Source organism: Rhinoderma darwinii, chromosome 10, assembly GCF_050947455.1.
Source record: "Rhinoderma darwinii isolate aRhiDar2 chromosome 10, aRhiDar2.hap1, whole genome shotgun sequence".
Classification (NCBI taxonomy): Eukaryota; Metazoa; Chordata; class Amphibia; order Anura; family Rhinodermatidae; genus Rhinoderma; species Rhinoderma darwinii.
The window spans coordinates 22,762,849-22,773,934 of NC_134696.1; the positions used below are offsets into that span (position 1 = coordinate 22,762,849).

The window sequence follows — 11,086 nt, forward strand, 5'->3', positions numbered from 1 at the left end:
CAAACTGGTCAACATGGTCAACCCCTCTATGGCTGCCTAATTGTGTCCGAACTTACAAATCTTCATCACCCTGTTTATTATCTGTTCTAGGTCACATGCCAATAAGACATGAATGTGGTACTCTTAACCTCTATCTATCTATCTATCTATCTATCTATCTATCTATCTATCTATCTATCTATCTATCTATCTATCTATCTATCTATCTCATATCTATCTATCTATCTCATATCTATTTATCTATCTATCTATCTATCTATCTATCTATCTATCTATCTATCTATCTATCTATCTATCTATCTATCATCTATCTATCTATCTATCTATCTATCTATCTATCTATCTATCTATCTATCTATCTATCTATCTATCTATCTATCTATCTCATATCTATCTATCTCATATCTATCTATCTCATATCTATCTATCTCATATCTATCTCATATCTATCTATCTCATATCTATCTATCTATCTATCTATCTATCTATCTATCTATCTATCTATCTATCTATCTATCTATCTATCTATCTATCTATCTCATATCTATCTATCTCATATCTATCTATCTCATATCTATCTATCTCATATCTATCTATCTCATATCTATCTATCTATCTATCTATCTATCTATCTATCTATCTATCTATCTATCTCATATCTATCTCATATCTATCTCATATCTATCTCATATCTATCACATATCTATCTATCTATCTATCTATCTCATATCTATCTATCTCATATCTATCTATCTCATATCTATCTATCTATCTATCTATCTATCTATCTATCTATCTATCTATCTCATATCTGTCTGTCTGTCTATCTATCTATCTGTCTGTCTGTCTGTCTCTGTCTGCCTATCTATCTGTCTCATATAATTCTGTTGTCCATGAGTTTGTCGTTTCTTGTTTGGAGACTTTACCAGAATACATTAGAGAATCACTCAGCTAGTAATTCTCTAAAATCATAATCATGATCAGCTGTAATCTGTGGGGGGAAACCAGCAGCAAGAAATCATGGATTACACATTACACTCTTTCCTGGATGCCAGCATTTGCAGTTACTGGCCCTTTAAGAAAATGTATCTGCGCATTAAACTGATATTTCTGTGAAATAAAATAAGTTTATTGATTCTTTTGTGCCTATACAATGTGAACTAGAAAATAAATTTACCGGACTTATAAAGGATAACAGGATATAAAACACCAGTGAAATAATGAGGTGACAATTATAATCTTATAAAATATTAGTCATTCAGTGATGTCATCACCTCGCCCTCTAGTGTACAAAGCAAGAATAGCACTATGTTCTTATTTACAATACATGTCAGCAAAACTCTCAGGGGACACAGACCATTATCCACACCCCTGAAGATCCGTGTCCCCCACATTATTAGTCATGGGCTGGTGGCTCCATCTGTTCCAATCTGGATGACGGGGCCACGAACCTGAGTGCTGTGATGAAGAATCCTCGTTGGCATGCTGCCGTTGAAGGAGGCCAGGGGGATCCCAGTCGGGGGACTTATTGTCTAGAGTACCTCTTTAATTCTGTCTGCTGTCTTAGGCCTCACGCCCACGTCAGTTATTTTCTTCAGTGTGCTGTCCGGTTTTTTAACGGATAGCACGCTGACGCATTCATTTCTATGGGCCATGATCACTACCGTTGTTTTAACTCCTGTCCGTTTTTGATGGAACAGTCTCGGCCATTCCATTTATTTGGTCCGTTGAATCCGTGTTTTACGGATCCGTCATTATTGGCCATAAGATGGGCAACAGAAGTGTGCATGAGGCCTTAAAGGCGTTGTCCAGTCAACATTTTCAAGATCCATCCTGAGCTTGTCCTACTTTCCCACTGCTGCAGTTTGTTACAATGTATCAGCGTAGACAATTATCAAATCCTCTGTGAGCAAATCACAGCAGCAGCACAAATCTCAAATTTGTCCTGGACTCCAGTCTGACTACTCATACCGTTCACATCTGTGTCAGGGCTCAGTTCATGGGTTCCATCGAGCTTTCCGTCTGGGGAACCCATGAACAGAACCCTGACTGAAACAAACGGAAACTATAGGTTTCCATTTGCATCACCATTGATTTCAATGGTGACGGATACGGTTCAAATGGTTTCCATTTGTCACCGTTGTGTGGGGGGTTACGTCGTTTTTACAGAATCAATACTGTAGTCGACTGCGCTATTCATTCCATCAAAACGACAGAACCCTTACACAACGGTGACAAACGGAAAGTATTTGCACCGGACCCGTCACCATTGAAATCAATGGTGATGCAAACGGAAACCGTTTGGATTCAGTTTATGGGTTCCCCTGACGGAAAGCTCAGACGGAACCCATGAACGGAAGCCCCGACGCAGATGTGAACGAAGCCTAAGTCGAGCCTTCTCTACATTCCTACATTGTACTTTACTGCAGTTGTATAAGCAGGATTAGGATAGGAATGGTTCTCAGCCACTGGATGTTTACATTCCCTGAAAGCAAGCGGAGATATGGAGACCAAAGAGGAATAGATATACAAGGTATAATAGCTTATTTGCATACAATATTTAAAGGGGATATCCACGATTTAAAAATCCCTCTCAAAATTGGCCATCGTGACAACACGTCAGGTGACCGCTGCGGCCAATCATTAATCACAGTGGTGACGCTCTGCCCATAGCGGTTGTCGTTACTATGTACAGTAAATCAGCGTGCACAGAAGAAAAACAGGAGGGATTGGAGTAGAATCGATGAGGTAAGTATATTGCACAGTATGGAGGCCATATGCAGAAATTTTGGAAAACCCCTTTAAGCTTTATTTGCATAAGACTGAAAACCTCTCCGAGCACAAAGGCAAATGTACCGTTTCACTTCCAGTTCCTAACACTGATATCCTGAGCCGCCATACACCCAGAATCAGACGGTACTGCAAACAACTCCGTGGTAATATAATAATTCTTAGATAAAAAAGTTATTGCTTGGTGTAAAAAGAGTAAAAAATTATTTACATACGAATAACTGGCTTTTTTGCTGTCTTTATACGGAAGGCCCTGAATGCTTTTCTCAACGAAATCTATAACCGCTTCTCACACCCACAGACAGAGGGCGCCATTTCCACAGTAAAGGGCAGATACCTCTTCTTGTCTGTGACCGGCGCTCTACACTTTTTTGCATTTGTGCACATAATAACCGGTGACGTAGCCAATGATAAATATAATCCAGAACAAGGCAATGCCCGCCAACACCTTCATGGCGATCCCAATCTTCCCAGTGCATAGCAGGTTGTTAACTCTGGGGAAACAAATGAACATATTATACAACTCTCCATCTATTATGGGTAAAGTCTATCGCAAACACGAAGGGTCTTTAGGAAAATCAAAATGAGTGGTTATTTAAAAAAAACACCATAAAGCAGGGCTGCAGCTGTGGTGAAGCTGACGGGACAGGGGGAGGGGTATGGGGCGGCATCAACAGGCCACTCGGCCTTTGGAAGGTTATTTACATACAGGGATTGGGCCTTGAACAGAGTTATTTGCCCCTGTTGAGGAAAAGTATAGCTACAACTTAGCCATAAAGTTGTATTCAGACAAGAGTGATCTAAGACAGACTGGTTGCTAGGGACGCGCTGCTTGACAACCCCATAAAAATACCATAGCTACTAGTCTGTGTATTCATAGCAACCAGCCAGAGTCAATATACTAAGCTGTTTAGCCCAAAACTGTACTGCACTGATGAGAGTGAACACCATGAGTCCTTCAAGGGTACGTCCACACACAGCATAAACACTGCTGAATTTCCGATCAGATTTTTTGTGAGGAAATTCCGCATTGAAATCCATTGCGGAAAATCCGCAGCTAAGACACTGAGTGTGCACATACCCTAAAAGGGTTATTCCCTTTGAACAATCACTTTTTGGCTAGAAGGGTCCTCCTATTATAAGCAGAAGTGTTCAATTTCCCTGCAGCGCCACCACAGGGCAAATATAGCATTACATATTATATAGTCTATCCTCCTAAATTCTTTTGTTTTGCTCAGCACCCGCACTCCACACATTTGACCCAGCTGATTTTAATTTAGGAATGGCCTCATAAATGTTTCTGCTCTTGCTTGTGCTCTCAGTTGGCCACTGGGGGCGCATGTTAGGGTGAGCTTATTCCATCTGTTCACATGTTGTGGTCCTGTGCGGTGGTACCTGTTGCTGTAGTGCCGCACTTGTGGGGAGACGTGGCCCAGAGCCAAGGAGGCTATTGTATTTGCAACTGGGTCGCTTTGACATACTTTGATTTGACTCACCTCCTCCAGGTGGACACTTCTACGTTAGACGTATTCACACTGACTTCATCTTGGTTTCTGTCATTCCACCGACTATACTGGACTCCAGGAGTTTCCTGTGACTGCATCCTCTGACCGCCAAACTGCACCTAAAAAAGAAGCCACCACAATAACTAACATATAAGATGACCTCGTCCAGTATAATTCAGCATCTTCCTCCAGTTAGTCCAATCTACAAAGACCCTAAAATGAGACTGCGTTTATTCAATTGCCCTATATTCCGTATTTATACCGGCCATGCATATTACGTAATTACCCTTTAACTCGTGCATATTACAGAACACGTACTTTCCTATATATTAGAGAACCTGTCAAATTATAAACTGAATTTCCTCCGTCTGGTTTCCTCTCATGGATTGAATTGGGCAGAGACTCCGCTCCCTATTGTTTTAATCTCCGTTCATAATATCCTGTATTGTCGGAACGTCTCCTGCACTCTACACCATAAACATTCCCAAACAATAAAGTCAGACATACAAGGCGACGCACAGGTCAGGCACAGCGAACGTCCTGGTCGTGAATTGGTTTGGTTAATGATTAAAATGGCTTGGAGTTCAAAGAAGATTTGCAGGGCCCCATAGTAATTTTGGAACCCCCTCCTCCGCTGTAGGAGCATATCACGAACAGACACACGACAGACATGTACATACACATATATACAGTACATACACCAGACTTATGAACCCTTCTGGATTGTCAGCAGAAAAAGAGGTCTCCAACAAATCTTGGAATCTGTCTATACAGGAGTGGTTCATTAAATGACACCCTACAAGATAATGTCCACCAAGGACCATTGACCGTCTTAAGAGGAGGAAACATTTGTTGGCTTCGGAGGCCAAAAAGAGGCATAAGTCTCCAATCAATACCTGAACAATCCAACCTGACCAATCAGCTTCTCTCCAGATATCGGCTTGTGTCCACTTCAGGCCTCAAGACTCTTCTAAAGCTTTCATTACGGCAATTGGTGTTTTATTACGGCAAACTGGTGTATATGGCATTGGCAACCTTATAGTGGTTTTCCACGTATCCACAGGATATGCCATAATTGTCTGATAGGTGGGAGTCCTACCCTTGATACCCCCACCTATGAAGAGACTCCGGTTCATCAAGTCAAGAAGGCTGGTGATGGCCGAAAATAGGAGGAGAGCAAAAGGAGAGGTATGTGGCTCTCTCTATGGAAGTCTATGGGAGTTATGGAGCCAGCTCAGCCACTTTTACATTTGCTTTCTTCATTATGCAGTCTTGACTTGCAGAACGGGATCAGGGGACCTTCGTTCTTACGATAGATGGGAATACCAGCGGTATAACCTCTAACTGTGGATAGGCTTTCTCAATTTTGATGCCTATGACACTGGTGTCATTGGTGGGTGGACTCAGTTTCCAAAAAAAAGGGTATTTTTTTCCAAAACAGCACCACTCTTGTCTATTTAAGCCACATTGACTTAAATACTGCAATATCAGACAGCCCATGAAAAGGAAGAGGCGCTGTTTCTGGTAAAAAAAAAAAAAAAGACTTTATTTTTGAAAATCTGAGTGCTTCCATTGTTATAATCGTGGGTAACTCCTTTAAAGGGACATTATTCCTATTGACTATCTAACATCCATTTGCAGTATAAAGTAAAATACAACCTATTGTTCTCTGCTATCAGTCATACTGGGCAAGCTCTTGGGTGCCCAAGACAGAGGTTTCATAATTCGTCGGTCCCTGAAGTTCCGCATGATATTTGTCAGATGGACAATCATTCACCTCATTGCCTCTTCCTCACGAATCCCTAGCCTGCCTGATAATATATACCCCCCCCCCCCCCATTTACCTTCATGCCATCCATTCTCAATGCAAACCCTCTTACCATGTATGTGTAGTAGGGTACGCCAGGTCCTACAGTTCCCCTGATATATATAACGTGTACGTACACAGCTGCCCGACGCTCCAGCCACTTGATCAATCGAAACATTGCATTACTCAATGGCACTCTAGGTGACCACCTATTCCGCCTTTTCATCATCTCGACCCTGGTTCTTAAATAAGATTATTGGACTGGGAAGTCCAGAAAAATTTAAATACTTTATCCCACCTATCTCCAGAGCCGAGAACCCCCAGAAACATCCACGTACATATGAACTGATGACTTTAGGTTTAGCACTCCTGTAATTTGGATGTTTGTGTTCCCTCCATTACATAGACCTTGTCCAGCTCCTTAGAGCGAGACGTCTTCCTGGAGCTGATGACATTCCCTCACATTCCACATACCCTTGTAGGAGACATTTACATGACATATAGGAACTTACCTCCCTGGGTCTCGGAATATAACCGTATCTATCAGCAGGCAAGGCGAGGGCTGTGCCACTTCTGTAATGCGGGTCGAAAACACAAGGCTGCAATGCATATGACAGGGCTCCATGCACCGCTCAGCTGACTGGAGTTAGTTCCTTTCTGGAAGGAATCCAAATTCTTCCTTTGAAAAGAGAGGAAAAAAAATGAGTCTTCGCTGTTTAAGCCAATAGTAAACCTGAGAGCGTCAGTGGAGGAGTTGTGTAAGAATGGGAAGATATTCAGAGGAGGGGGAGTTGAATATGTGGCTCTGGAGGAGGGAGAAAGAAAAGTTTACTGTGTTACTAAGCTCTGTATGGAAGAAGTTAATATAATTCCGTGTTTATATAGCGCCAACATATTCCACAGCGCAATATATTCAGTCTAATGGGATCGAGGGTTTTGATAAAGTAGGTAGAAGGTCACATGTAAATGCCATGGGGTTATAAATAATACTATTGAATATCAGGAATGTGAATGTTAGGGATGAGTCTGAGTGAGAAAGAACAGTCCAGTCCAGGGGACAGGTGCAGCACGGGAGAAAACTTGGAGACATGAGTGAAAGGTTTTGATAAGAGATCACAATTGTCATTTTGTCATTAATAAAACATAGGGCATAAATGGGAAGGTATACAGAGGGGAGAGATAAGATGTAGGAGAGGGAAGGAATAGCGCAGTCAACTGCGCTATTGTTTCCGTCGAAAAAACGGAAACCTGCCGGAACGGTGACAAACGGAAACCTGCCGGAACGTTGACAAACGGAAACCATTAGCAATGTTTCCGTCACCATTGATATCAATGGTGATGCAAACGGAAGCTGCGGTTTCCGTTTGACTTTCCGTTGCGGGCCTTCACGACGGAAACCTCCAACGGAAACCCTCAATGGAAAGCCAACGCTGATGTGAACAGGCCCTAAGTGGTATGAGGGCTTATTTTTTGCGGGATAAGCTGTAGTTTTTAATGATACCACCTTGGGGTTCATGCGACATTTTGATCACTTTTTATTCCATTTTTTGTGGGAGATGAGGGGACCGAAAAACAGCGATTCTGGCGTTTACAACTTTATTTTTTTTTACGGCATACACTGTGCGGGTTACATAATGATATATTGTGATAGTTTAGACTCTTACAGATACGGTGATACCAATTATGTTTATTTATTTATTTATTTTACTATGCTCTAGGGGGAAAATGGGAAAAGGTTTTTTTTTGTTAACTTTTAATAAAAAAAAAATGTTTACATTAAAAAATTACTTTATTGTACTAATTTTTACTTTTTTTTATTAGTCCACCAATGGGAATTCAACCAACGATCGTTGGATCGCTTGCACGATATACTGCAATACTAATGTATTGCAGTATATCGTCTTTCTGACAGGATTCTATTAAGCCAGAGGCAGCGCTTAAAAGGAGCACACAGATGGCGGACCTGGGGGCCTTCATTAGGCCCCCAGGCAGCCATAGCAACCATCGCCACCCCACGATTGCATTTACGGGGGGCACGATGAGCTGCTAGAGGGGGTCGCCCCCTCTTTCCAATGATTTAAATGCCGCGGTCGCTATTGACAGCGGTATTTAACGGGTTAAACGAGCGGGATCGCGCTTGAGCGCGATCCCACTCGTTACTGTGAAGTGTCGGCTGTAACGTACAGCCGACACCGGCATCCTATGGAGCGGGTTAACTCTGTGAGCCCGTTCCATACTTTCCCTACCCGGCTATGACGTATGGATAGGTCAAGTGTCGGGAAGGGGTTAACTGATCAATTGTCACAAGTGGGTTTCAGTCGCTGTGACATCACAAGTGGGATTCAGTAAGGTGAACTGCTGTGACATCACAAGTGGGATTCAGTAAGGTGAACTGCTGTGACATCACAAGTTGGTTTCAGTCACTAGGCTACTATGACATCAAGTTTGTTACAGTCAGATGACCTGCTTTGAAATCACAAGTGCGTTTCAGTCAGGTAAGGGCCTGTTTACATATGCGTCGAAGGCTCCATTAGGGGCAGAGAAAACCGGAAACAATAGTGCAGCATTCTGCACTATTGTTTCCAGTAAAAAAACGGACACCCCGACAGAATGGGTTCCGTCAGCCTCCGGTGGTGCGCATGTTGCAATGGAACCATTGTGTCTGGAATTCCCTTGTTGTGCTCCTCTGACGGAGCAGAACAACTGAATGCCCCAACACAGATGCGAACAGGCCCTAAGCCACTGTGACATCGGTCAGGTGAACTGTGGTACTGTGGTACTGCTGTGACATCACAAGTGAGTTTCAGTCAGGTGAGCTGCTGTGACATCACAAGTGAGTTTCAGTCAGGTGAGCTGTTGTGACATCACAAGTGAGTTTCAGTCAGGTGAGCTGCTGTGACATCACAAGTGAGTTTCAGTCAGGTGAGCTGCTGTGACATCACAAGGGGGTTACAGAAAGGTGAGCTGCTATGACATCACAAGTGGGTTTAGGTCAGGTAAGCTGCTGTGATTTAGGTCAGGTGGATTGTGGTACTGTGGTTTAGATCAGGTGAGCTGCTGTGACATCACTAGTTTCAGCAAGGTAAACATAGGGTCAGACATACTATATATAACAATGTCATTAGCAGTTGGAAGCAATGAAGGAGCCTATATATGATTCTTGCACTGTCTGAATAACGTGTGTGTTGTTATGTAGGTGACATCCCCATACATTCCCTGCAGGCTTTTTATTACTGCTCTGTCTGTGTAAAAGTCACCTTAGTTCTAGCGTTCTTTTCTTGAATCAGACAGTGTAGCAGCATCAGTACTAGAAGTCCTGCCCAGGTAGGATGTCATCACATCCCATTTAAATCTATGGACATTAACAGTTGAGCAGGATTTTTATTTTGTCGAATCTTTGGCGCATTCCTATTGGGGTGAGAACAGAATCATCAGCGTATGGTCACATGATGGCGTATGCACCTATAGACTCAAAGCGGTTCTCCAGTTTTATGTAATAACGTTTAATCACTTTACAATAAAAAGTTATACTAATTCCTAATATATCTTGTCTGTCAATTCCTCAGCATTGTCAGGATCTCTGCCTGTCCCCTGGTAGGTCACCAAACACAAACTCCACAAAAAGTGGATCCCATACTGATAAAATGTTGCATGCTCCATCTTTTCAGTTCCTGTGGGGACTGTATTCAGGGTCCCAGTTCAGTGTTATGTTCTTGGGCCTAGACCGTTTCATGGATCTATTTAATGATTAAACTTCTCCGGCAGGGTCCAGCTTAACCTGCACCTCATGACAGCTGCTTTTCTACTCTTCCATCTAACATTAACAGCTTGTCAGATGACCGTAGCAAAGTACAGGCAATAAGCGAAGTGTAGATAAGGCGGGAGAGGGTGCGTGGCCTTGGCTGATGGCATTTAAGATGGAAGTACAAGGCGCTACGCATCTAGGTCTGCAGCCTGTGTCTCGCCAGCCTTTGTGTAACTACAACTCCCAGCATGCTCTGACATCAGGTGTCTCCTTTGCCGCATGATTTATCAGAATTACATAATGTGCAGTAAGGGTATGTGCACACTACCTATTTTCAGACGTAATGGAGGCGTTTTACGCCTTGACTTACGCCTGAAAAGACGGCTACAATACGTCGGCAAACATCCACCCATTGCCTGCAATCGGAATTACGATGTTCTGTGCAGACGAGTTGTAATTTTACGCGTCACTGTCAAAAGACGGCGCGTAAAATTACGCCCGCATCAAAGAAGTGCAGGACGTATTTGGAGCCGTTTTTCATTGACTCCATTCAAAAACAGCTCCAATTATGTCCGTAAAAAACGCCACAAAAAACACGAGTACACGCAAAAACGTTTGAAATTCAGGAGCTGTTTTCCCCTGAAAACAGGTCCGTAATTTCAGATGTATTTTTCGCTGTCGTGTGAACATACCCTAACTGTGCGGCCTCCAGGGCTGGATCTGGTCTGTGAAGGCCTCTTGGCAAAACGTTATGCATGGACCCTCTCCTCTTTTTAGAAGGAAGAGGAGAGACCAGCTCAGAAAAAAAGAACAGGCTACCGGTAATGAAAAATATACACGTACAAAATAAAAAAATGTACAACAGCACAATCGATGATCAACAATGATCTCTCAATAAATTGCATCAAAAGCAGAGCCATGCAGTGTCCAATAATGCCACCACATTGCCCAAATAACAGAACTATATAACGCCTAAATAATACTGCCATACAGTGCCCTAATATTACCGCTATACAATGCCTAAATAACAGGACAATACAACAATACTCAGGTCCTGGTTTTCAAGCCGAGCACCAAAGACTCTGTTGTGGATTATCCTGAGTAGCAGTGGAAGCCATTATATGGTAGAAACCAGAGGGCATTTGCCCCTTTGGCCCTCCCTATAATCTGGCCCTGGCTGCCTCCCTCCGCCTAAACTGGGTAGTCTAGATTGAATCTATGGTAGTAGCCCTCATTATA

At 42.7% G+C, this 11,086-nt stretch overlaps 1 protein-coding gene across 1 annotated transcript; it reads right to left on the bottom strand.

The window, feature by feature from the left end:
- Window positions 1-1,107: 1,107 nt before the first annotated feature.
- SMIM1 (small integral membrane protein 1 (Vel blood group)) lies at window positions 1,108-6,791 on the bottom strand. The gene is made up of 3 exons (XM_075840747.1): window positions 6,615-6,791; window positions 4,287-4,414; window positions 1,108-3,284 (listed from the first exon to the last, which is right to left on the bottom strand). Exons 2-3 carry the CDS (start codon window positions 4,391-4,393, stop codon window positions 3,152-3,154), a joined length of 240 nt encoding a protein of 79 aa, XP_075696862.1. The 5' UTR covers window positions 4,394-4,414; window positions 6,615-6,791; the 3' UTR covers window positions 1,108-3,151.
- Between the last annotated feature and the right edge of the window lie 4,295 nt (window positions 6,792-11,086).

Bases quoted from the DNA above. Each gene is read 5' to 3' on its own strand.
- SMIM1 (XM_075840747.1), bottom strand. From the start codon at position 4,393: ATGCAGTCACAGGAAACTCCTGGAGTCCAGTATAGTCGGTGGAATGAC. The intron at 3,285-4,286 runs GTGAGTCAAATC...TTGTTTCCCCAG, and splicing joins GAAGTGTCCACCTGGAGGAG to AGTTAACAACCTGCTATGCA.